Raw genomic sequence first — 27,569 nt, 5'->3', positions numbered from 1 at the left:
AGAATCAAATCACTGAGGGTGCTTCTTAAATGAACGAAGGTGCTCTAACTACACACACACACACACACACACACACGGATCTCTTAATTACATTGCATCAACACTTTGTTTTAATTAGATGATTCGTACAGAACCTAATAGCCTACCTAAACAAAAACTATGGATTCTAACTTAAACGCTTCTGATTCAAGAAATCAACAGATATGTCTGTAATTGACTTCATTACTCAATGCTGCAAAAAACAATCTCCAGAGCGCAAACCATAACGCACTGGATAGATTTACAAATATGCAAAAAAAGCCATTAATACAGCTTTAACTGAGGAGTGCCTTTGATTTAGTTTGAGGGTGCTTAGCAACCTCTAGCACCCCTGTAGAACAGGACCTGGAGAGAGAGAGAGAGAGAGAGAGAGAGAGAGAGAGAGAGAGAGAGAGCTGTTTAGGACAATTCACTATCATCAAACTTTTAATTCAGTTAACTTTTAATCTATATACTAAAGTAATAAACTATATACAAGGACCTTTCCTATAGGAAATGGAATGGAAGACCGCATCCGATTCACAAATAAATCAGACTTATCAGTGCTGAAGAGAGCTGACATTGTGGTTGTTTACCTTCTCTTGCTCAACAGTAAGGTTGTTGCACTATACCACTAATCATTAAAAAAAAAATAGTTTGTTACATTATAAGCTACATTGTCATGACGAAAGCAGCTGAGCTTCTTTCAAAGTTACTTGTGAGTGTTTGGAGTGTCACTGCTGTTGTACTATATGTGTATTAAATGTCAAGGACAAGCTGAATCCTATCAGTTTAATTCCCTTGACATTATCTCTAAACAATGTGGAAGACTATAAGATAATCCTTACAGTTTCGACATTAAAACATATGTTGCTTCATATTTGTAATACACTTTTACACATTTACCTGGTGTCCGTGACTGCGCAACCTTATACATGAATAAAAATTCTTCAATATATTTTTTTATTTTGCTAGCTTCAGGCAGAAGGTGAAAAGGCGGCAGTCACGCGCGTGTGCGCGCTTGGTGCACGGAGGCGGGGGTGAAAAAGGCGGCAAGCGCGCGATGGGGAATGAAAAGCTCGTGTGCGATGCACTCGTAGTCTACCGGTGTCGGTTTCCAGGCTCTGATCGGTGCTCTCTGTGTACCGTTTTTCCTTCACTTCTCTAGCTCTCTTTCTTTGTGTAATTTAGCAACAGTGGCGCACCTGTCCTCCGAAGAACGACTGTAGAAATCAAATCTCACGTCTCACTGGGATTTTGCTGTATTTCCACCGTTTTCCCTTCAGCATCTCCTCTCCTCTCTGTAACCGCCAGCGGTCTCGTCCCAAACTGAATGTCTCTTGCTGTCTGTGGTAATTTGTTATAATGACCACAGCAAAGGAGTCAAATATATCGACCAAAGCAGCTCAACAGCAAGATCAGGTACTGAAGTAATTTATTTACGTTTGTATGTGTGTGTTTATTTATTTTTTACTGGAGAGAGATGTAGATACGTTATTAATTTCAAGAGGTGCATTGCTTTTGCTGAACGTGAGGTGATTTGTAAATCTGAAAAAAAGTATCAGCTTTATCTGCTTGAATGGTCTTAAATGATTTAGTAAGCACCAGAAATTATTGAAAGAAGATTTCTGACCACTGATTCTTCGTGATTACTAACGGCACAGTTTTTAGTAGCCTAACGTTACTGGTTTCAAGTTATCAGTTTAAATCAGCTGGAAGTCCATATTCATACATGCACCTAATCTGATAAGCTGTTTGTTCTGATTTCCCATTACTTTTAATTGAAAATGTAATTTCCTAACTTTACAGAGATAGCTGACCATTAATTAAATGACCGTTAATGATATCATATTGTCAGAAATCTTTTAAAATTATGATTATTATTATTATTATTATTATTATATTTTCTCCTGTGTCACTCACATATTGTTTGTTTCCAGTCCTTAAAAAAAGAACATCATAGCAATAAAACAAATATATACCTAACAAAAGGTGACCAGATATTATATTTGCCACAATGTAGTTTTACAATTATATAATATTTCTTCTTTTCCAGTGTGAACTGCTTAAATAAAATTCCCTCTTTTTTTCTTTTTTTTTCAAAGTATTAGCTTGATTATCCTAACCGTGTATGTTGGTGCTTGATTTCAAGAGAGAAAGAGGGGAAGCAGGTACAGAAACAGCCACAGGCAATACTGACAGGAACAAAGTGCAGTGCAGGAAAAGCATTGTGAAAGGTGGGAACCCCACTAGAGACAGCAGAGAGCGAGGGCAGGTGAACACATCAAGGACAGGCAAACTTTGACAAGAGGAACAGTAGATCTTCTGTCCTACCACTGTCTTCCGAAAGGCAATAATCACCCAAGAGCAAAGTTGAGATTTACCTTAAAAGTCATGTCGTATGTATAAAGTTCAAACATAACCATAATAATTAGGCATGTAAATTTAACATGTTAATGTATAGTTATAAAAGTTATAAAAGGATGCAAAGGATGCAAAAAAACAACAGCATGTAATCATGTCCCATAACCAGTTGGTAGATTGTATAATGGATTTTCCCACCGTTGGAGCAGATTAAAGTACTGTACACCTAACGTATTTTTATGAATCTACGGTAAGATATTTTTGTGTTCAGAAACAGCTAGCTCAATTGCAGCTTAAACAACTTTTTAGTTGACAATGTCTTAACTCATGTCACTAGATAGATGCTGATAGTAATACAACACAATAGAACAGCCAAAGGTGAATACAATAGGCCATTTATCAATGATGTCTCTGTGCAGGGATCACGGAAGTGAGGGGTGGGGGGGGGGGTGGGGGTATAACTTTATTGTCCGGATATAATGTTAGCTGATGTTGCTGCAGCCGAATTCAAAATAAATCGAGAGATTCTTTCAAAAACAATCAAATCAATAATTTTTTTATTTATTTCATATATATATGTTTTTCTGTATTTTTAATAGGCTTATTTATAAAATTTTAGACTCATTTAAAAAAATAAATAAAACATTTAGGAAAATAAGTGAATTAGCCTGTATGTTATTTTTTTTTTATTTATGTTATTTTTTTTTAGAATTGTGGGAGAAAGATGATCTCTATTCTAAAAATCAATTACCCAGAGTCATAGCTTAATAAATAATATCTGCCATCTAACTAATAGCCTACTATTATTACCATTTCTAATAGCATATTAAAATGTAGACTAGGCTGTAAACTGTACAATCTTACAGACTGTATGTAGTACAACAACAAAGATTTGGTAAATTTATAATGCATTATAATGCCTCTTCTCGTCTGTGCTAAGTTCTGCAACTTGTCTGTCCAAAGTGAATCCAAAAATGTGCATGTTTCCCATACAGCAACGTAGCTTGCCGATTTACTAAAGAACAATGCTTCAGTGAGGAAAATAAACTGTTTCCCTAAACCATAGACTTTTTCGCACATCAGTCATTCAAACCATGTTGGTTGAATGACTGTCATTAAAGGATGTTGCACAGGTGGTGGAGTAATAACTTTGCCTAATTAATTGGTTTGAGAACAAATTAATGTGATACTAATGCTATAAATAAATACTGTTATGAGGACCACTATTTATGTTCTCCACTATTTAGCTTTTTTCAGTTGTTGTTTCATTAAAATGCAGGTTCCCTCTTATGTCATACTCCGTAGTTTCCCCAGGGTGCTAGACCACATTCACATCTGCGCAACCTTCGGAAACGCTGCTTTCATTCTTTTGACATTTTACCAGACATAGAGTGCAATTTGAATATTTATGCAATAAAAGATAGTAAGTGAATAAAAGTAAGTGAACATCAAGAAACTATAGGCTTCTAACCACAGTTTAGCGATGCAGTTTGTAAATGTTTGTTGGAAAAATGGTCTTAAGAAACTCAGAGTCAGTTGAATGATAAAACTTGCAACCATAGTTGGTTAAGGATGTATTTGGCAAGTGCAACCCAAAACTATTGTTGGGCTCTCATTAAATGCACAGCACTGCACCTGATGTGCAAAAAACTAAGAAAATACATTTTCATGATTTATGTGATGCTTCATGCTAATTTGGAGTTATTTCTAGGAGCCTTGTGTCTTATTCTAAACCCACGCGATCAGTCTATTCTTGTCCATGTTTGATGTTTCTGTAGAAACATCAAACTTTGGTCCAGTACCTGGAAAATGTGTTGCATGTCATTTTGTGGCTGCTTGGCACAAAACAATGGACAGACATGGAAGAGATACCTTTTATTGCTTTTAGCAATCTCAGAAAATGTGCACAACTGGCCAGGCCATATCTCATACTACATGATTATTGTTGTTGTGAGGATTTAAAGAATAGTAAATAGACCCAGAGGCTATAGATATTCTAAACACACATAGTCATAAACACTCAAATTCATTCGCCTACATGATTGTCTGTTGCCAAAAGATGGATCCAATTATCTAGTAATGTGTTGCAGATGGCACTGATGTATAGGCCGAGATGAGGTATGCTCTCCTGGCACTGCTGCGGAGCAAGGCAGTTTCAGCCTATAATCACACACACAAACACATAAACACACACTCATGGGTGCATTTATCTAACAGCTCATACTCACACATACACACACATAAGCAGCTCCTGACCTGCTCGAGCCTTGTGTGTGAGTGACCATTTATTTCCTTAAATTCATAAACCCTCAAAATCGCCATCACTCACAAGACAAATGCCAGCTGCCAGTGGGCGGTGGTGCAAATGGTAGGATGAAATAAGATTATAATAGTACGTCACTTTGAGGAGTCAGACAGATTTTTCTAAATCTCAGCAAAATGTCTTTTATGAAGTTTTATGAGCATACAGCCGAGTGGTGATGGTGTCCAGAAGTGATGGGTTTGAGTCTGTTTCAAATCCATTGCAAAAACAAATGTAGGTGTACAAAGCATGTTTGCTATGTTTTGTGAAGTGTGCAAAATCTCTTTGTAGTCTTGGGTGTTTTCATTTATAAGGCAACTCAGTCTCACAAGAAAAACTTCTAAAAGAAATAAAACTTGTTCACCCAAAAATGAACATTTTGTCATCATTTACTCACCCTTGAACCTGTATGGCTATCCTTTTCCTGTTGAACACGAAAGAAGATCCATATATTTTAGAATTTTGTGTGAAAGATTTCCCCACACAGATTTCACAATGGATTTGCTGCATTGACCAACAGAAAGCTGCTTGGTTTGAAAGTGACTTTCATGTGAGCTATTCTTCATACATGACTACCCTGTTTATAATTGACCTTTTTGACCAAAGCATTTTATTAATGTGACTGTACCTTAAAGGCATAGTTCACCCCAAAATGAAAATTCTGTCATTAATTACTCATCGTCATCATGTTGTTCCAAACCCATATGTGACATAAGTGGTTCAGCCTTAATGTTATGAAGCTACAGGGATACTTTTTGTGTGCAAAGAAAACTAAAATAATGACTTTTTACCAGCTTGCATCATCGCGGTACTCGCATCGTGAATGCACGTCGAAGACTCAGTCTGTGGCCTAACCTTGACCAATCACATAAACCAATTACATCCAGAAGACACAAGCCCTTTAAGACTTCCATATCACTTTAACGTCATCACCAGTGTGATTATTATAGCAAACGGCATTAACAGCAGCAGCTGTTCAGTCTCACACATGCTCTCCCTCACAGAGTCTTCTAATCATTGAACAACAAATAAAAGAGGAACTAAATGAAAGGCAGGCGGTGTATTTGTTAATAACACAACTGCATATACATTATTTACTGTATAACAAAAAATAATAATAATGAATGTAATATACAGTATAGTATAAGAAATAATAATTAAATATAAGAACGTTATTTACACCTACTGTATCAATTATATAATATCACTTACCCCAGTATGCTGTTTTCTCATTGTCCTGAAACACATATGGATATGGGATTTTTAAATAAGTTTCTTATTTAATTATATATATATATATATATATATTTTTATATTATATATATTATATATTTTTTTTTTATTTTGCTCATTATGATTATCATGTAACCAACCTAAAGTATTTTTATCAACAAAACTAGGACAGCTTCAGTATTAGCAGTTAATAGTGACCAAAAGCGGAAAGCTTAAATATAAGTGGACATGACAGCATAAGCAAGCAAAAAAACAAACAAATAATAAATGAATAAATGAATAAAATGATCTGTATTAGCTGTTAAAGGGTCATGAACCCCCCTGTTTTAGCACTGGTTAGTTCTCACCACAGTTTTAAAAATCGCTAAGAAAGTGGTGTGCGGAGGGGGAAGAGGGTAGACACAACACAAACAACTGTTCGGTTCAGACAGTTTCCTTTTGCTCCCTTCAAGGTAAAAGCACAAATAAATGCACAGCCATTTGCACTCTGCATCGAAAACATATATATGAATGCGCTGGAGCACCACTGATAACATTTAAGACTTATTCTGCTGCATTTATATAAGCCGATTGACGGGTCGTGTGTCATAGAGCTGTACAAACGGTTATACTCTCTTAAGTGAATGAATCGTGTTTTTATTTGTATTATTTCTCTCCTTCGATCCATGATCATTTCTCTTAGTTAAAGGGGGGGTGGAATGCTATTTCATGCATACTGAGTTTTTACACTGTTAAAGAGTTGGATTCCCATGCTAAACATGGACAAAGTTTCAAAAATTAAGTTGTACGTTTGAAGGAGTATTTCTGTTCCAAAAATACTCCTTCCGGTTTGTCACAAGTTTCGGAAAGTTTTTTTCGAGTATGGCTCTGTGTGACGTTAGATGGAGCGGAATTTCCTTATATGGGTCCTGAGGGCACGTCTGCCGGAAGAGCGCATGCTCCCGTATAGCAGAGCACTACAGACATTCACTGATCAGAGCGAGAGCGTCGCGAAATGTCACAAAAGGAGTGTGTTTTTGGTTGCCAGGGCAAGACAACCCTGCACAGATTACCAAAGAAAAAACAGCATTAAGGGACCAGTGGATGGAGTTTATTTTTACAGAGCATCAACGGAGTTGTGCAAGTGTTTTTGTTTGTTCCCTGCATTTCGAAAATGCTTGTTTTACAAACAAGGCCCAGTTTGACGACGGATTTGCGTATCGTTTATTTCTTAAGGATGATGCAATCCCAACGAAAAAGGGTCACGATCGTGTGTTGGAACCACAGGCGGTGAGTAAAACTGCTTAAAATATCTCTGCCTCCTTGTTAGTGTGTCCGCCTCCCATCGGAGATCCGGGTTCGAGCCCCGCTCGGAGCGAGTCATTGCTGATGCTGCTCTCGTTCAGTTTCAGCCTCGGGATCTGATTCTGGATCATAAATAAACAGCTGAATCTGACTGTTAGCCATGGTTTGTTTTGGATGATGTTTTTTTTTCCCTCACAGTAATGTCACAACTTCCAAACGCTCTCAAAGCAAAAGCCTACTGGCGCTCGTGATTCTTTAGCTCCGCCCACACATCACGCCTCCAGCCGGTCGTGTTTTTCCGGGAAAAATCGGTACAGACTATCTTTCTCTTATAATAAAACTAAAGACTTTTTGGAGTTATGAAGGATGCAGTACTACTCTATAGGTACTCAAGATTAACAGGATATTGAGTGAAAACAAGCATTTTACCCCCCCTTTAATCTACGCGGTCTCACAGTCTGAAGCATCTGTCATAGCAGATTAACACATGCTGCTGTGAATATTTATGCAAAGCATATTCTCATAATATAATAACACACAGTCTCATGAATAATTTAATAGACACCAATGTGTCGTCAATACAGTACAGTAGTCCTTTGCCACGTCATGAATTGTGAAGTAAACACAATGTAGATTTTAAACCCGGAAGATGAAAATAGTGCAAAAAAGTTTCAAATTAACCAGTTTTCTTCAACAGTTAAAATTATTGGATGTTAACATTGTCTTCTATGATGTGCAACACAAACACTTCTGCTAAAATGTAAGATAAAGTAGTCTGGGGTTTCATGACGCTCGTGATTGGTGCCGCCCTAGCAATTAATGTGGCATGCAGTCTCAATTGTACTGGCTGCTAAAATGTCACCGGAATGTTTTGAATGTGTGTTTAAATAATGACAATCAACAGGCTGTTTAGTTATCCAGGAGCTGTGAATTCATTTAGATGGCATTTATTTCGAAATGCCAGCTTCCCTCAAGGGCTTAATTGGATAATTGGATTTCATAAAACAGTGCAACTTTGCATGACAGACCTCTTTTTATGTTTGCAGATATTTTTCAGTCCTATATTTTAATAAGGTCTTTTTGGGATTTGGATGTCAGGCCAGAATATCTCCATATTTGTTTTGTTTTACTACTTTTGCCTTTGTCAATATAAACTGGGCTAGATGTGTAAAATAACCTGCATGCATGACTCAGGCTTTCTTGCTAGCTCTGTTACTTTCTGGCTATTCTGTAATGAACAGAAGGAGCAGACAGTGGGATGTGTGTTTGGCAGGGTGCGTGTGCCCTCTCTCCTGGGGCAGCTCCTACCCTTCAGAGCGAGGCTTGGTATTAGAGCCCATATGTTGACTCAAGACAGATCCACTATCCTCAGAGAGCCTAGCCTGATTTATTTACACAAACTCTTTGTATCTGTCACTCATAGATTTGTTTAGGCCCGTATAGAAATTCTCTCATTTGTTTTTCATGTGTTTTGTTCGAGCTCAGCTCTGTTGATCTGTGATTACCTATCTGTTTTAAATAATGTTTGTTTGTTTCAGTAATTGTAGTACTACAACTTTTATTTCAGTAAGCATTTTCAAGGAAACATTTCTGTTTAAGTTTTTAAGGTCTAAGCTTCTCATAAATATATTTATATAGGAAAAAGAGGCTACAATTTGCACGAGCTCACCAAAATTGGACAGTTGAAGACTGAAAAAATGTTGCCTGGTCTGATGAGTCTGATGAGTGTAAACAGAATGAGAACATGGATCCATCATGCCTTGTTACCACTGTGCAGGCTGGTGGTGGTGGTGTAATAGTGTGGGGGATGTTTTCTTGGCACACTTTAGGCCCCTTAGTGCCAATTGGGCATCGAAATGGCACAGCCTACCTGAGCATTGTTTCTCTGACTGTGTCCATCCCTTTATGACCACCATGTACCCATCCTCTGATGGCTACTTCCAGCAGGATAATGCACCGTGTCACAAAGCTCGAATCATTTCAAATTGGTTTCTTGAACATGACAATGAGTTCACTGTAATAAAATGGCCCCCACAGTCTCCAGATCTCAACCCAATAGAGCATCTTTGGGATGTGGTGGAACAGGAGCTTCGTGCCCAGGATGTGCATCCCACAAATCGGGGGCGGGCACATAGATATTCGAATACCGGTATATTCTAATACATTGCATGATATTCGATATCCATTCGAATTAGATTTTGCTCAAAAGTGACAGCCCTAATATATATATATATATATATATATATATATATATATATATATATATATATATATATATATATATATATATATATATATATATATGATTTTATTTAGTTAACAATAACAACACTGGACATTTGGGGCAAGACAATGGACTGGAATAGAGTTTACATTACATACTATATTAAGAGTACTACAAGTACAACTGTTATAACATGTTACAGTACTTACATTGAGCAAATGTATTTACTTGGTTTAATATTTGCATAATATTTGCATGCAAAGATAGTTGACATGGAATGTGCATTTTTTCAACATTAAGAGCCAGATTTACTAAACAGGGCAAATTAGCATTAGAGCTTGAATTTCCCCGTTGGGAGGCTAAAATTCTGTGTGAAAATGTGTTGCGCACATTAAATAACACAAGACACTGCAAGATCATTTCCATAATGACCAACGCAATCTACCTAGAGCAGGGCAAATTACCGCCTGCTTTAAGACATGCTTTTTTGGCTGTTAATTATACAGTATTTTGACATTCGCAAATGTTAGTAAATTGTGTTGCGTGATTCATTTTACTACTCTCCTCCCATTATTTTGCGTCTGAAAGGGAAACTACTACAAATGCATATTCAATAAGGTCAGATGCAAAAATATTTGTCCATTCCTTTTCAGCGCTTTTTCTTCACTGCGCTTTTTAGTAAATCCCAGCAGTATTATTTTAACAGCAAAAGAAGGTTTGCATTGGCGCAAGTTGTTGAATATAGTTTTAGATGAATTCTGGCTTGTCACATTGCAGGTCACTGCAGACAACCCAAAAGTGCTTGGGCAAATATACTTCTTGCAGAATCCTGTGTAAAAACCCTCATGAACTTCTTTTGTGTCTTTTTGTGTGTTGTTACAACTGAGAGATGGCTTGAAATGATCTTCCGCGGTAACAGAATGCCACAGATGACGTTAACTGATTATTAACCTGGACTTGTAATGAAAGATGACTAGATTTACTATTTCATTGTTCATGCGTAACCCAAAGCTTATTCAGAATGATTTTCCTGAATGTTCATGGCCTCAGCAAAACTGCTCTGAAATGGCACATATGGAGATCATTACAGCATTTGAGGGACATTTGGTGGAAATTATCAGGAATCTTTTTTTTTTCTTTTTTTTTTTTGGAGCTTTGCAGTGTCCATGGATCAAGGATAAGAGCGGATTGTAAAGCTTCTTTAGCACACTCTGTTTTGAGGGAATATTTGTCTCTGCTGCAGTTATGATCAAAAGAGCATTTGGGTTCTACACCTTGATGAGACAATAGATTGGAATCTGGCCATCAGCACAATGCATGATGGGCATTGCCCTCTGCCCAACAACAGCAACCTTTTTTACCAGACAGGCAGAACTGCTGGTAAAGCTGAGAGGAGTAAAAAAAAAAAAATGTATTCCTCTCTTTTTCTCTCTCTTATTCTTTGCTCATTTCATGTCTTTGCTGGCTGCCATATCAAATGATATAGTGTTCTAACATTTCTAAGAGCAGCAGTGTTGAGTATCGTCTCAGATTTGTGAGCAAAAGAGAGTGTGTTATTGGAAGGATGAGAGAATTGCTCACACTCATCACAGTAATCATTTTTGAAGAATAGCTTAAAAGAAAATCCAAAATGTAATTGTTTTTTTGTGGATCATCTTATACATGATGTAGTGTTTAACAGGTATTTGTTCATACTAAAGATTGCATGACTGCTGTCTTATGCTACTCTTTTACTTTACTTAAAACAATACCTAAGTTAATTGTATAATAGGGATTTATATCTTTTTCACTATTATTTTAACATAACAATTAATATCCTCAGATATTCATGCAACATATATTTGGAAAGTTTTGTGAAAATTATCAAAAATGTGTCATGGTGTCTGGTCTGTGTTTCTCTGGGTCTCCACTAGTGGTCTCACTTCCCCATAGGCACCTCACCGCAGGCACTACAATTCCCACAAGGCCTTGTCCCTTCATCACAGTAATTGCACTCCTGTTAATTGCACTCAGGTGTCTTCACTTCTTAGTCATTATCCTGCCTATTTAAACCGGTCTGTTTCTGTTTGTTTCATGGAGTCCTTACTTTCTGTCACCTGGTTTCCTTGCGTTCCTAGTATTTCTTGTTTGTTTGTTTGTTTGTTTGTTTGTTTGACCCTGGCTTGTTTTTATGCTGATTTTGGGTTACCCAATAAAACTCACAGTGCTCATGGATCTCTCGTCTCCTGTGTCCCGATCGTTACAAAATGCTGGTGGTGGAGCAAAAATATATGCATGTAATATTTTGCTTTTTTTCTCATCACTTAGATTTTCACTCAACTGGTTTGAAATAGTTTATAATAGAATAATACAAAAATTACTTAGTCTATTCGCTATTGTCCTCCTGACAACTGCTGTCCTTGGTCACGGCATGTCCCGTGCTAGAAATAGCAACTTAAATACCACTTATAATGGGTTGAGTGAATTGGTTTCTTGTCCCAGTGAGTGAGGTTCAGGGTGGTGACTGTAACAGAGGCCAGCTAGTAAGAACTGTTTAGGTAAACCACACTCCCCTGATCTCAAGAGTTCAACTAGTGACTAACGCTAGAGGCTGCAGTCTTTAGTGTCCTTGTTAATGTGTCTCCCATGCTGAAAATGCTTAATCGAGTACCAGTCAGATCAGGTCGAGTAGAGGGGTTACACTATCACTCCCATAAAACCAGGCCTGGAATTAATTGGTGTTCATTACATGCCCGCTGTACACACTCGAATAGGCCTACTGAATAGCGTTTGATGGTGCTGACTAGTGATTGAATGGTCGACTTCTCAAACTAGTCTATGCAACCCCTATTTCATATTTACTAACTGAATGAAACTGACTCATGTTTTCATTAGGGGTGGTTAGACTCTCTGCACTGGCCTTAGGGGAAATCTGTGGAATGGTTTTGAACGTAGTAAAGACTGTTAAATGGAGTTGAGTGTGCTACGTTTTTATTACTAGCTGAATGCATTGTCAAATAAGCCAGATTATTTAAAAAGAGGAGCACTCAAGAGGTACAGGATATGAAGAGTGTTTTGTAATCCTTGTTTTCACATCGTATCCAGTCTGTTGAGTGTCCTGGCAAGAGTGTTGCTTTTAAAGATGTGTGCCATGTTAAAGTAATGTAAATTTCTGTTTATTGAATGAAACTCCTATGTATTGCACTATATTAAAACAACTCACTAACCTCTAGAAACAACTTTTCCCCCACATTTTCAATATATACTGTATATATATATATATATATATATGTGTGTATATATATATATATATATATATATATATATATATATATATATATATATATATATATATATATATATGTATGTGTGTGTGTGTGTGTGTGTGTGTGTGTGTGTTCGTGGATAAGATAATATGTTAATAGTGACATTTTTTGTTAATAATTTGTGTTGTGAAAAGGGCAACAAATGGTAATAAATTGTCATTAATAATATTCTGCTTTCTCTCAGCTGTTAAAATGAGCCAGCAGTTTTTAAAGTTCAGATTAAAGTCAAGCAAAATAGTGACATTGTTAATGTGTTCATTATTTAACAGTATTTGTCTGAAAATTTCCTGAACTATACTGAAGTTTAAAAAGATATTGATGGTCCCTTAGCTGTATTTTTCACTCTTTGAAAATTGTTATAGAACAAGTGTTATTTTTCTCTCTAAATAAATGTAGGCCATCAATCAAGAGCGATGCTGAAGGGATGTGTTCAACAGTCTGTCTATTCATTCAAACTAATTACCAATCCATTACAAAAATATTTAAATTTGAGTAGAAAAGAGAAAATGTGTTATTAAACGTGAACCTTCGGGGACAGAATAAATGGTGGGAGGAGAGTGAAAAACCTCTTAGGCATGATTCTGTCACCTTATGAAGTCTGTTTGCTCACACATGCCTCTTTGATTACATTTGTGTCTGTGGGTATCAATCATCGGGGTATGTGATGCTCAAAGCAAATTGATATATTAATAGACTCTAGAAATGTGATGGGTGTGGGGATGCAGGTGTGCATAATGGCTTTAAACATGATTTATCATTCCAGATTTTACAGCTGGAACTATCCATTTATTAGCGATGTAATGATTCACTCAAGTCATGATTTGATTCACAATTTTGATTTCACAATTCGATTTGATTCCCTTTATTTTTCATTTTATTTATGTTTTAAGACGAATTATAAATGAATTCCTATTTTGTCCTTTTATTATTGCTTGGACAAAATGCTGCACATTTCTTTGTGAAATTGAAATATAACACTATAATTATATATGAATATAGCACTTGCATATTATTGCTTTTTTATTAAAATGTTATTTCACAGGCACTTTTATCCAAAGTGACTTACAAATGTGGACAATAGAAGCAATTAAAACCAACAAACGAGCAATAATATGCAAGTCTAAATTAGATTAAAAATTTTAAGCAAAAACTGAATGATTTGACTTCAGTTTTGTGAAACTATACGTAAAAAAATATCTGCATGAAACAGAAACAGCAGACAAGCTGAACGGGATGCAGATTCACTTTCTGCCAGCAGGAGGCACTTAAAGCGTTTCCTTGGTTTCCACTGTAAGTAAAGCAGCTCTGCACTTATGAACTTTAATATGCATTATACAGAGGCAAGATAAAAATAAAAAATACCATCTTAACTTTTCTAAAGATAGTAAGTTCATATGCATTTGATACATTATGATACACGTATCATAATGCATTCATATAAACTCCTACCCCTAAATAAATTGCAATTTGTTTAGCATCTCATTCGATTTAAATCGTCACATATTTAAATTTGATTTCCAACCAGCTTGTGGTTAATCATTACATCCCTACCATTTAAAGGGGTCATTTGATGCTTTTTTTAAATATCATTATTTGTTGTAACAGAATGTGTTGAAATGCTTTAATGGTAAAAAACACTTTTTTTCACAAATACTGTACATCATTGTAGGTCCTCTATGCACCCCTTCTCTCTCAAATGCATATTTTTTTTACAAAGTCCCTCCTTCCAACAAGCGCAGTCTGCTCTGATTGACCAACTGACCCAATGCATTGTGATTGGCCAAACACTGCAAGCACTCGTCGGAAATGGAATACCCCTTTCCATAATTGTGAGCTTCATCTTTCTAAATAAATGTAAAGACAGTTAATAAAGTCCTTAGTTTTACCATCAGTTCAAGCCCGAAAGGGGAACAGAGTGTCGTGACAGACACAGTGAGGAAGCTTGTATGTGTTTGCAGTACACAAGCCACTGACGGTTAAGTCAGCTGACTCCACTGTGCGACCTTCTCTGTACTTGTATTTGAACATTCAATAGTAAATACTTTAAAAACAAAACATACTTAGAGTAGCTTATTTAGAAGTGCCAGATTGTCATAGCAAGGTCAGAATTCCCTCCTCTCCTTGTTTCACAAATGGTTGTCCATAAAATGTTGCTGTTCTGTTGTAAGTAATCATCAAGATTTGTAAATGCATCTACTTTCAGAAGGCCAAATAAAGTGTTTTTGCTTTCACCTAGATACACAGCATGTACCTGACATGGCTGCTTCTACACTAACAGCGGTTACTGAAACCATGCCTTCTTTGTTTGCATGAACATTTGGGCAGTATTACACAAATATTTCCACATAGTGATGTAGACATGTGGGGACGTGTTTGAATGCGCTGTTTTAGGGGGGCATTGCAGGGTCTTAATTTTGATAAATCATTTCTCATTGTATTTGAGACTTTAGTCTTTGCAACTTTACAGATCTTATTCATGCATCAAGACCTTGTAACACTCCAAATAGAAAGGAAAATTTGAAATTGCACCATATGAACCCTTTAATAATATTAACGGCAGTGAGCGATATAATTGTACAACTGAAATAAAATTGGGATCCATGTCTTTAAAATATGTAGCTGATGTCGATGCTTTAGAAAAACAATTAAAAAGATTTCTCCACCATAGATCTAATACAAGACTAATTCTCTGGTAATATTTTTCTCAGCAGACTACAAGTAAATGAGCAACTAGTGATCTTATTTTCTCTATAATGGGGAAATATAAGTAGCGATCCCACACTTTAAGCCCTGAATAAATTGTTGAATCATTTTTGTGTCCCCATAAGATTTTCCTAAGAGTGCTTGTTTTTAGCAGATTTCATGATAAAGGACGAATGACAGCCATGTCTCTTGGGGCTCTGTATAAATAAGAGGCCATGCCCTTGCTAGCGCTTTGTGTTGAACAGAATGAGGGTCCACTGATCATAATCATCATCATCATCATCATCATCATCATCATCATCATCCTTTCACACATTATTGACTTGCACTCCTATTTCCCTGCAGAAATCTGTCTTTTTAAACCTGCTTTTAGTCCTATCGCATAGTGGAACATCAGCTATAGCATGGATTTATCGGTCGAATAACATTTATACCATCTGCAAATGTTCATACAACCATATGTATTTGTACTGATTTTGCAACAGATACTGAATCATCATATGTTTAACATATATTTTGTCAAGGGGTGAAGAATCACTCGACAAGATCCGGGAGAGGCCATAGGCGTTCGCGTTGGCGGCCCGGCTCGATGGCAAACTTCAAAGTGGAAGTCCTGGAGCGCTAGGAACCAGCGAGTCACCCTGGCGTTGGTGTCCTTGGCGCGGGCCATCAACTGTAGGGGTGCGTGGTTAGTTATCAGGGTGAACTTGCGGCCCAGGAGGTAGTACCGGAGCTCCAGGACTGCCCACCTAATGGCCAGGGCTTCCTTCTCCACGGTGGCGTACTTCCTCTCGACAGGGGAAAGCTTCCTGCTGATGTAAATGATCGGATGCTCCTCACCTTCTTGAATTTGGGAGAGGACCGCTCCCAGTCCTGTGTCGGAGGCATCCGTCTGCAGCAGGAAGGGGCAGCTAAGGCCGGGGCGCGGAGTAACGGCGAGGACGTGAGTGCTGCTTTAACCTGGGAGAAGGCCTCTTCCGCTGACGGGGTCCAGCATATTTTCTCCGGCTGCCCCTTCCTGGTCAGGTCTGTCAGGGGGGCGGCTAAAGAGGAGAAGCTGGGGATAAGAAGTTGGGGATAAAACATCGGTAATAACCCGCCAACCCCAAGAAGGCTCGTACCTGGGTCTTCGTCCGGGGTTTGGGGCAGCGTGGATGGCCTCGACTTTTTTGTCTTGCGGCCGGATGAGTCCTCAGCTGACTTGGAAGCCCAGGTACTTGGCCTCAGAGAGGGCTAGGTGGCATTTTCGGGGGTTGGCGGTAAGTCCAGCCCGCCGGAGCTCCGAGAGCACTCTCCGCAGACGATCCAGATGTTTGTCCCATGCCTCGGAGTGGACCACGACGTCATCCAGGTAGGCGGCCATGTAGGCCTGGTGGGGCCGGCTGCTGCTCCCACACTTCCCGTGCCACGTCCAAGAGGCCCCCAGGTTGACGGCCAAACAGGAGCTCAAAGGGGGTGAAGCAAGTTGAGGCCTGAGGAATTTCGCATAAAATTCTTGAGAGCTATAAAGAGCAGAGCAGACAGCTCCTTATGCTTTCGAATCACTTTCACCTGTTTGTTCGTTCATTTGACTTGAAGCATTGCGGCGCACTTTGTTTTTGTTTTTTTGGGATTTGTGCGCAGCGACGCTTCAAGTCAATCAAATGAACAAAAAAGGCGCATATTTGCATCGCTTTTATCGTTCCCTCTAGATCTCACCTTCTCACATGCAGCCCCAGGAATTTTGATTTTGTACAATACCTGCATGTTATTGGTCTAACTGCTCTGGATGTTTTAGGCAATATTAAAATCATGGCTGGGACGTGTCCCGTATGAACGGCGCATATGGTAACCCTTAGGAAATGCCGCCGGAAAAGAGGGAAGAGAGCTGGCGTCCTTTCAGACTCAGACGTCGTCCCCTCAGACCTCCACTCCCAACCATTTTTGCTGGCTAACGTACAGTCACTGGACAACAAACTCTGAGAAATGCAGGCACATATCTCATACCAATGAGAAACAAGGGACTGCTGCATTATTTGCCTCACATAAACCAGGATGTCTGCAGAGGTTCCAGACTCAGCCATCGAGTTGAAAAGCAGAGGTGGGGGCATTTGTTTCTTTATCCACAACTTGTGGTGTGATGAAAGGAACTTACACTCTATTAAATCCTTCTGCTTCCCTGATCTGGAATTTCAAATGCTTCTGTGTCGATCATTCTGGCTACCGAGGGAATTCACAGCGGTCATAATCACAGCTGTTTACATTCCTCCTCAAGCCAACACAGACCAGGCACTAATGGAACTGTATGGGAATATAAGTAAGCAGGAAACCGCCTACCCAGATGCAGCGTTTATTGTTACGGGGGACTGTAACAAAGCCAAGTTCAGAACAATAGCTCTAAAATATTTTCAACACATCACCATCAACACACGTGGTGATCGTGCACTGGACAACTGTTACTCTCCTCTATGGGATGCTTACAAATCTCTCGCCCACCCACCTTTCAGCAAATCGGATCACTTTTTCATTCTGCTGCTGCCTGCTTATAGGCAGAAATTGAAACAGGAAGCATCCGTCCTCAGGACAATTCAATGCTGGTTGGCCCTATAGTATGGGACTGTTTTGATCACGTGGACTGGGACATGCTGCAGGCAGCGTCTGATGACGACATAGAGGCGTACTCAGGAACCGTAACCTGTTTCATCAGGAAGTGTGTAGAAGATGTAGTGCTGACAAAAACAATCCGCATCTACCCCAACCAAAATCGTGGGTTAATAGCAATGTTCGAGCAGCCTTGTCAGCGCGGACATCCGCTTTTTAATCCGGGAACGCTGATGATCACAAACAAGCCAGTTACGATCCCAGAAAATCCATCAAAGCCGCAAAAAGAACAAAACAAAGTTGAAGAATTCAACACCAACGATGCAAGAAGCATGTTGCAAGGCATCAATAACATCACAGACTTTAAAAGGAATGAACTAGCTACTGTGAAAATCGCAGCCTCCATACCGGATGAGCTAAATAACTTTTATGTTTGTTTCAAGGCTCACATCACCGCCCACACAGAGAGCGTTCCCGCGGCTGCTGCAGAAGAAGTGAGTGCACTCTTCGTCTCTGTCGCAGATGAAACCCCATCCTTTCGACAGGTAAATATCCGTAAGGCTGCGGGTCTTGATGGCATCCTAGGCCGTGTGCTCCGAGCATGCACATTCCGACTAGCAGGTGTTTTCACAGACATTTTCAACCTCTCCCTCTGTCTGTCTGTGGTTCCCTCATGCTTCAAAAAATCTACCATTGTGCCCATACCAAAGAAAAATAAAATCACATGCTTAAATGACTGGAGGCCGATTCCTCTCACACCCATTTTCAGCAAGTGTTTCGAGAAACTGGTCAGAGATTACATCTGCTCTGTGCTGCCTGCCTCATTGGACCCACTACAATTTGCACATCGCAGCAACTGTTCTACAGATGATGCTATTGCTTTCACCCTACACACTGCTCTCTCCCATCTGGAAAATAAGAACACCTATGTGAGAATGCTGTTTGTGAACTATAGCTCAGCATTTAACACCATAGTGCCTGCCACACTTGTTGCAAAGCTCCAGACTCTGGGTCTAAACAGATCTCTGTGCAGCTGGATCCTGGACTTCCTGACAGGCAGAAGCCAGAATGTGGTCAGAATGGGCAACAACACTTCATCCCCGCTGACCCTCAACACTGATACTCCTCAAGGCATACTCAGCCCACTCCTGTACTCCCTGTACACACATGAGTGTACAGCCACACACAGCTCCAACATCATCGTCAGGTTCGCTGATGACACAACAGGGATAGGCCTGATCACCGACAACGATGAGATGGCCTACAGAGAGGAGATGAGGACCCTGACTAAATGGTGTCAGGAGAACCACCTCTCACTCAACATCGACAAGACCAAGGAGCTGGTGGTGGATTTCAGGAGACAGAGCAGAGAACACATACCCATCACCATCGACAAGACACCTGTGGAACGGGTAAGCAGCTTCAAGTTCCTCTGCGTTAACATCAGTGAGGATCTCACCTGGTCTACACACACTGATTCAGTGTTGAAGAAGACACATCAGCGCCTCCTCTTCCTGAGACGGCTGAGGAAGTTTGCAATAAGCCAAACTAAAATAAATCCAAACCAAAATATTGAAGGTGAGCTTCCCTCCCTCCAGGACATCTACACCTGCGGTGCATAAGGAAAGCCCAGAGGATCATCAGTGACTCCAGCCACCCGTCCTTACAGACTGCTCTCTCTGCTGCCCTCAGGAAGACGTCTCCACAGCATCCGATCCCACACTAGCAGACTGAGATAGCTTTTTCCCTCAGGCTATCAGAAAAATGAACAGTCAGAACTAATACACCCTACATCATACTCCCACAATATGGTATTTCACACAATGCACTTTAACTTTAACAGTTCAACCCGTTACCACTGGATACCATCCGATGCACATCCACGTGATTTCTGTATCCAGTTCACATACACTCTGTTGCACCTTAGCATATTTGTATGTGTATATAATTTTACATAATGTAGAATGTGTACATTCTGTTTAGTGTATAATGTGTAGTGCTAACTGTATGTATGTACATATTGTGTATAATGTTAACTGTAAGTATGTCTAATAGTACACTGTGTGTACTGACTATTATGTATGTGCATGTTGCACATTTTAACCTGTTGAATTTTGTATGGTTATACGTTAACTGTTTCTGCAATTTCTGGAGCAAGCTCCCAAGAATTTTACTCACCAAAGCACATGTGCTGTGGTGATGTGACAATAAAAGTGACTTGACTTGACTTGAATTAAGCAGGGTAAACAGGGTATTGTGAAAAAGTGAATAAATAGTATTTATTTTCGACTAGATTTTTACAGTAAGTGTCTTAAACCCCATTAGACGCTATCAGGGAAATATATTGATTATCAAAAGGCTAAAATGTATTGAGGTTTAATATTTTTGGCTATATCACCCAGCCCTGCTTCAGGCAACACAAGTGAGAGTCAATTTCACCAATAATTTTAAGGAAAGTGATCATGGCAGAAGTAGAAGGTTATAGAATAAACTTAGTTTGCTCATTTCTGTCTGCAAGCTTGCTCTCTCCTGCTGTCAGTTTCCTGTCTGTGAAGTTGGGCCCATTGGCTGGTCATATCCACTGCCTCTGCCTTGAATCCACATCAGACCTTATCTTGGCAGGCAGGGTTTGGCTGTGGAAAGTGTCAAACCTCCCACTGCCTCTAAATCAACTAAAAACTTCTTCTTTGCTCACTATATATGAACAGAGTTAGATCACCGTTTCATTTCAGTTAAGCAATTCAGTAGCCTAAGTGTTTACTTTAGCCTCTTCCTGTTAAGCTGGCATATCAAAAGTTCATGAACCGTTTGGACTACAGGTATAATTATGGTCTTGCTATAAGGCATTTAGGTTTTTTGGTGTTAAACTGAGAATTTTTCAAATAAAATAGTTTGAATTTATTGCATACAAATGATTAGATATTTGACAAGTTCTAAAAAACATGGTATAGATGTAAAAGGGTTGAAATCTTTGTTCTCACTGATTCTTGCTCCACTTAATTTCATATTAAAGTTGAATGCATTTACTTTCTTAATACAGGCCCTTTGTCCTTTTTTGTGCACATGCAAATCGTGCACACATGCAAAATTAATGTTTTCATAACCTTTCATCGAAATGTAATATCATGGTGTGCCTCTTAAAAGCCTCCAACACACTGCTTGAATTTGTATATAACTCCCACTTACAATCCAGTCTGTTTGAAATGGATAAAACCAAGTGTCTTGTTTTTTTTCATCTTTTAGTACTCATCCGATTTTTTTGGAGTGAATACAAAATAGGATGCTAACAGTTTCATGTTAACTTTAAACATCAAATGTGATTTCAGTTCTGTGATTGTGTTGTTTTATTCAGATATCCCTTTCTTTGCGCATAAACCAATGACTTGACACTGGTTACAGTTAGAAAGGAAAAGCATATGAAATGCATTGAGCCATAGCCCAGCAATCAAACAAAAAATGCAAACAAATGTCTTTTTGAAATGCCATGCTTATCGTGGCTCATGATCCAGCAATCGTTGGTGTGAAGTTGTTTGATCCAGACAGCTGTCTGCAGTGTTGCATTTGGCTGCCTTATTATGACTAATAATGACTCTAATTGAGCTCTGTCTTTCTTCTTTCTGCTGGCCGTAGGGGTCGTGAATGTCTTCCTCTTTCCTATAATTTCCCCGACTGCACAGTAATGAACTCTTGAGTTTGTAGTCAGGATTGAGAGTTCCTCAGGCTGTGAGATGCAGGTGAATTACAGAATGTAGATTGAAAATGGCCCTTTTTTATACTGTAGCCAGTCACATTTATAATCATACTGCATCGTGTTTTATATTCTATTTTGCTCAGATAGGCTTAGACACACAGCTTTGTCAAAAAACAAACAAAAAAAAACTTTTCAAAAAGACACATGTAGCATTTTCCAATTATTTCACTCTTTATACACACACAAACAATGCGAGTATTTAAAACAGCTTTTCTTGAAAGTTGGAGGGGTGTGGGTGAAAATTCTCTACTTATGTTTTATTTCTCAACTAAATTGGTTCTTCGAGGTGTGAAACAAAAGACTTGGAATTACGGGACAACAGTAGTGGTGTTTTTGGATAGAAGACAGCTGGCTCACTATTTAACTGTGTTCTGGAATATTTTTTCTGTACATGGCATAAAACATACACACACACATATATAAATATATATATATATATATATATATATATATATATATATACACACACACACACACATATATATATATATATATATATATATATATATATATATATATATATATATATATATATATATATATATTTGTGGTGGGCCGTTATCGGCGTTAACGTGAGACTCTTATCGGGCGATATAAAAAATATAGCCGTTAATCTATTCTCAAAGTTGGGTTGAGAGCCCGGTCTATACTAGGCGAGCTATGATGACTTTCACTTTGATATTTTAGCGTGGATGTATACCTAGCCGAATCTGTAGGGGGCAAGAATGAGTCTTTAAACCTGTGTGTATGCCTACTGTGAAATCACCACATCAAACGTGACGTGCTAACATGGATGCAGCTAAGATGGCGCCGGGTTTGCTTCAGGGAAATTTTTTTTTCCCAATGGAAACCTCGACAAGACGCACACCTGTTTCACACTTAATCCGTCTGCAGTGCGTATGCAGTCCGTGTGCATTACGTATGTGGTGCTGAAGCAGCACGGACTCATACTCATTGTGCTTTTACACAGGATGCGTTTGCAGTCCACTACTCGGTATGTAAACGATCTCTGCACTGCTGCAGACGCACCGCTACTGGAACGCACTGACGGACCACAACCGCGTGAACGCTGGAATCCGTTAACATGGGTGCGTAAAAAAATACACAATGCATACGCACTGCAGACGGATTATGTGTGAAACGGGCGTAAGGTTTTTTGCACCTTTTTCAATGTGGAATTAGTTTACAGCTATCTCAAGCACTTTGTGATGCATTTTCGAAACAGGAGATGAGCCCCTGGTCTAATGCACCACCTGTCTTGAGAAACCCATTCTCAAAAACTTAACATTACTTTTAGTCATTATTTTATTTGGGAAGCACACACATATTCTGAATGCCTTCGGCAGAATTAAAATGAGCCATTTTAATCTAAAATAATTCCAAGATAACACTGAGATTAATCTAGATAATCTAGATGTCCACCACTAATATATATATATATATATATATATATATATATATATATATATATATATATATATATATATATATATATATGAATGCATGAACTCTTATACTTTTCTCCTAGAATGTCCTGAAACTGCCAATATTCAGTCATTTTAAGATTGCTTTATTGGTATATATTCATGGTCATTCTGCATTTTATAATTTCCATATTATTAGTATTATTTAGAGGTGGGCATAGATTAATTTTTTTAATCTAGATTAATCTCACTGTGATCTTGAAATTAATGTAGATTAAAATGGCTCATTCGAATTCTGCCGACGGCATTCAGAATATGTGTGTTACCCAAATAAAATTGACAAACAGTAAGTCTTTGAGAAGGGGTTTATCAAACTAGATGGTGCATTAGAAATGTACATCTCCTGTTTCCAAAAGGCATCACAAACTGCTTGAACAAGCTGTAAACTAATTCCACATTGCACAAGCAGGGACCCGGTGAAGGTTGTACCAGTGGGCCCTGTTTGAAATGGTCTAATTTGTATGTTCGTTTATTTTTATTTATTTGTGCTATTTACACAATGTTCAAGGTTTTTTCAAGTTTGTAGGTGTCAAGGTACAGAAACTAAATAATTAAATGTAAAAAAGCACTGTATAGTGTTCAATGTAAAAATGAAATATACAATCAAACCTACATTTATTCAGACACCTTCAGCATTTCTCACATTATTACAGTTTTGCTATATATATCAAAAAATATATCTGGTGTCTGAATAATTTTTGGTTTGACTGTCAAAACTACAAAGTAGTCAAGAGCAGTGAGCGATTTTCATTTTCATTTTCTTGTATTAATATTACAGCAGCCAGTAGCTAATTTAGGCGCGGTCCCTTTAAGAGAAGATGAACGCATCCAATATAATACACATCCCATTTTTTTCCAACTGTTTGCTTTCACTTAAGAAATAACTGACAGTTTTTTTCGAGCATAATTTCCAAGGTGGATATTCTGACATTTTTTATGTATTTGTCGGCACTAGAGCAAAAATAAGCAAATTTGATGTTCAAGTGTTTTGATCAAAACACTTGAAAATGCTTATTTTTATTGTCTCGAGACGCCTTTCTCTGCATAAGCCCTGAACACCAGAACACCGGGAGTACTGAATCGGACTGTTTCACATCTTGTTGTTTGTTTAAAAATGCGATTTGTATGTGTTCGTTCCGGTGCAGGAGGAAGTTTGAGGAGAACTTCGCAGAAGAGAGCTTCAGTGTCGCTGTCCGTTAGGCTGGCCTCAACCAGTCGGTTATATAAAATATCAAGGTGAAACTCATCATAGCTTGATTAGTATAGACCCAGCTCCCAACCCAACTTTGAGAATAGATTAACAGCGATATTTTTTTAATCTCCCGATAAGAGTCTCGCGTTAACGCAGCACGTTAACGGCGATAACGGCCCACCAGTAGTATTATTATTATTATTATTATGTGATTTATGTCAGTATACATTGTTGAATATATATGCTGGTCTTTAGATATTGGCATTGGTCATTAAAAACATGAATAATAATCAGGGGTGCACAAAGATGGTACACAGATGGGGCGCATGTGCGACCAAAATAAAAACTGCTGTGTAAATACGTTTTTGCTAATTTGCATACCGACATGGTTTACAGCTGTTAATGCACATTACCATTTTAGATCAAGAAACTTTGCATTTAAAGTATATCACAGAAGGCTTTTGATAGGTTTGAAATGATAAAACATTAGAGTAAATGCTTTTTTGAAACCACTGCCTAGCTCTGGAGCTCCGAGTCTTTAGCCTTGCATCTCAGTCTTACGTCTCTCTCTCTCACTCTCTCTCTATCTCTCCTTCTTCTTTCACAGCATATTGAGCTCATTGGGCAGACTAATAGGAGATCTCACTGTCACACCTTTCCCCAGACAGCATTAAGGGTGAAAAAATATCATGGCTAGGGAGCTGGAGTTTGCTCTCAGCTTTGACTAGCATGCCACATCTGAGTCTTGTAGAAGCAGAATTTTAAAGGCCCAAAAATGCATATTCTATGACAGACTTCAAACACCACACCGCTATCTATGAGGCAGAGAGTGGAGCTCGGGATCACAGTCACATGCCAATTTATAAAGCTCTTTTGGAAGTTCTTGAATTAGATAATATATATCACATTTTTTATATCCAGTGAAGGTTGTAATGTTGCCTATAATGCCCAGGATACAAGCTGTCAGTGAGGAATGCTCGAGCTAGTTTGTTTGGTATGTTCCGCTCGGGCTCTTCATAAAAGTTTGCTCGATTCAACATGTCGAATCGGCGCGGGGCCATCGGCGAAAGTGAGAGCTCGGATTTAATGTTCAGTTTAGCAAACAACTCAGACAGAAGGCTGTTTAAATGATACAGGATCTTTTCCAACCATTCTAATACCTAATGTTTTCATAACAGCATGAGCCGCATAAATTGATTAAAGTTAACGCTCAACGTTACTTATATTCAAAATGGTAAGCAAGCACTGCTTTGTTTACATTTCGTATATATCTGCGTTTATCTCGTGTATCTTCATTTCATTCTCCTTTTGAATGACGAATATATACTATTAATAGGTGCTGATATGAACAGCTCGTTCTTCTCACGCATGCACAGAGCACACATGTTTGCAGTCGGCTGTAGTCTGTGCGGTGTGTTCCAGCGCAGCTTTTTGCCTTGATGATGCTGACGCGAGGCGACAACACCATCGACTTTCATCGCAGCCAGTTCTTTCAAGTCGGCTTGGTGTATATGGGCCTTAACGGGATCTCCTCCCTTGAGGACACCAAGGTTCAAATTAGGTTCAGACTACAGAGCTGTGATCGGTGTTATCACAGTCACTTTGATTGTATTTGTTTGTGCCCTTTTGAATGACATGAGTTGTTATACTCATAAAAAATGTACCTTCTGCTGTCCTGAATTGCCACTAGTGAACACGTCTCAGATGAGGCAGTCAGTATTTTTCCATATTTTCTAACTGGTTATGCCTTTGTTTTGAAATGCTTTTAGACCAGAATATAGGATGAATTGAGGTGATAGCGGAAGAAAGTATGTTTTATCTTTGTGTTTAATTATTCAACCATAGTTCTTTGTACAACGTTTTGGTAGTCTTGCCTGAAGGTTGACTGGGTGCTAAAAGCCTCTCAGTTCCATCCAGGTCTAGTGTGAGTGTAAAAAAAAGAAAGGAGCACGATAGATAGACAAGAGAAAAACTTTCTCTTTAACTTTTTTAATCTTTTTTTACAGATTATTTATAGTGAAAATGATTTTGAATGGATTGTATGTACAGTATTGGTGTTCTACATGCACAATAACATTCAAATTCATTCATTCAGTTTAACACTATGTCCTAACTACATGTGACACAACAAGATTCCAGTGACAAGTAATTTGGGTGTCCACACCAGATGCACCGCAACAACACTGCGTGACAGATTCAGAGACAGGGTCATCTTATAAGCACCAAATCAGCATATTAGAATGATTTCTAAAGAGTCTTGGGACACTGAAGACTCAAAAATTCATCTTTGCCATCACAGTGTTAAATTGCATTTTAAAATGTATTCAATTACAGTTCAATTATGTATTTATTCATTTATTTATTTCAAACAAATGCAACCTTGCTGACCATAGTACACTTGTATGCACTGTGTACTTACTAATGTACTTACTAATCCCGGCCCATATTAAGTCCATGTAGTTAACCTAATATTTCTCTTTTGTAGGTTCACAAATTTGAACTTGAGGGGGAGAGGGTCAGTTTGTTAACTTACAAATTCACATCTTGTGTACCATTCAAGTCATTTACAATGCTTGTATAGATAAGCAGCATGTGCTTATAGTAGTCGTGGCAACCTGATACATTTAATGCAAATAACTAAGGGCTACACTACTTCTATTTTTGGTGGTCTACACAGCAATAAACACGTTGAAAATAATGCAATAGAAACATATTTGGCAATCTCAATCTCAGAGCAAATTAAATAAAATTTGAATATAGCTATTCTTCCTCCTGACATAAATGTAGAACTAGAATGGGTGTATCACCTTTATTTGATTGTCTGAATTTGGAGTCATTGAGCATGACAGCAGTGTCTTCATCTGATTGTAACATTTTTTTAATCTTTTTGTTAAGTTTGGTACAGAAGTATCTGCAGTTGGTACGTGGTAAAAATGCTGAATATAAATTTGTGCCACACAATAGGCAAGAAGTATACCGATAGGCTATTGTCCCCCAAAATGCAGATTAATCAAGTGACAACATTTTATGCAAATGAGATCGGTTATGTACAAAACAACCATTTAAAATGTTATAACATCTATTAATAACATCTGTTATTTCCAAAGATTAGAATCTGGAGACTGGAAA

General features: G+C 38.3%; 1 protein-coding gene across 4 annotated transcripts in view; it reads left to right on the top strand.

The window, feature by feature from the left end:
• dpp6a (dipeptidyl-peptidase 6a) overlaps positions 1 to 27,569 on the top strand; it is a 345,025-nt gene that overhangs the window by 175,421 nt on the left and 142,035 nt on the right. Inside the window, exon 1 of one of the 4 annotated variants that reach the window (XM_026200771.1) lies at positions 984 to 1,440. The exons of the other annotated variants lie outside the window; for them this stretch is intronic. Coding sequence (XP_026056556.1) covers positions 1,384 to 1,440 — 57 coding nt within the window. The 5' untranslated portion in view covers positions 984 to 1,383. Of the gene's footprint in view, positions 1 to 983; positions 1,441 to 27,569 lie in introns of those variants that run through there. 4 annotated transcript variants of the gene reach the window in all.

Source organism: Carassius auratus, chromosome 24 (genome assembly GCF_003368295.1).
Source record: "Carassius auratus strain Wakin chromosome 24, ASM336829v1, whole genome shotgun sequence".
NCBI classification, from domain to species: Eukaryota; Metazoa; Chordata; class Actinopteri; order Cypriniformes; family Cyprinidae; genus Carassius; species Carassius auratus.
The sequence above is the reverse complement of the archived record's forward strand: the minus strand, read 5'-3'. Positions and strand labels throughout refer to the sequence as shown.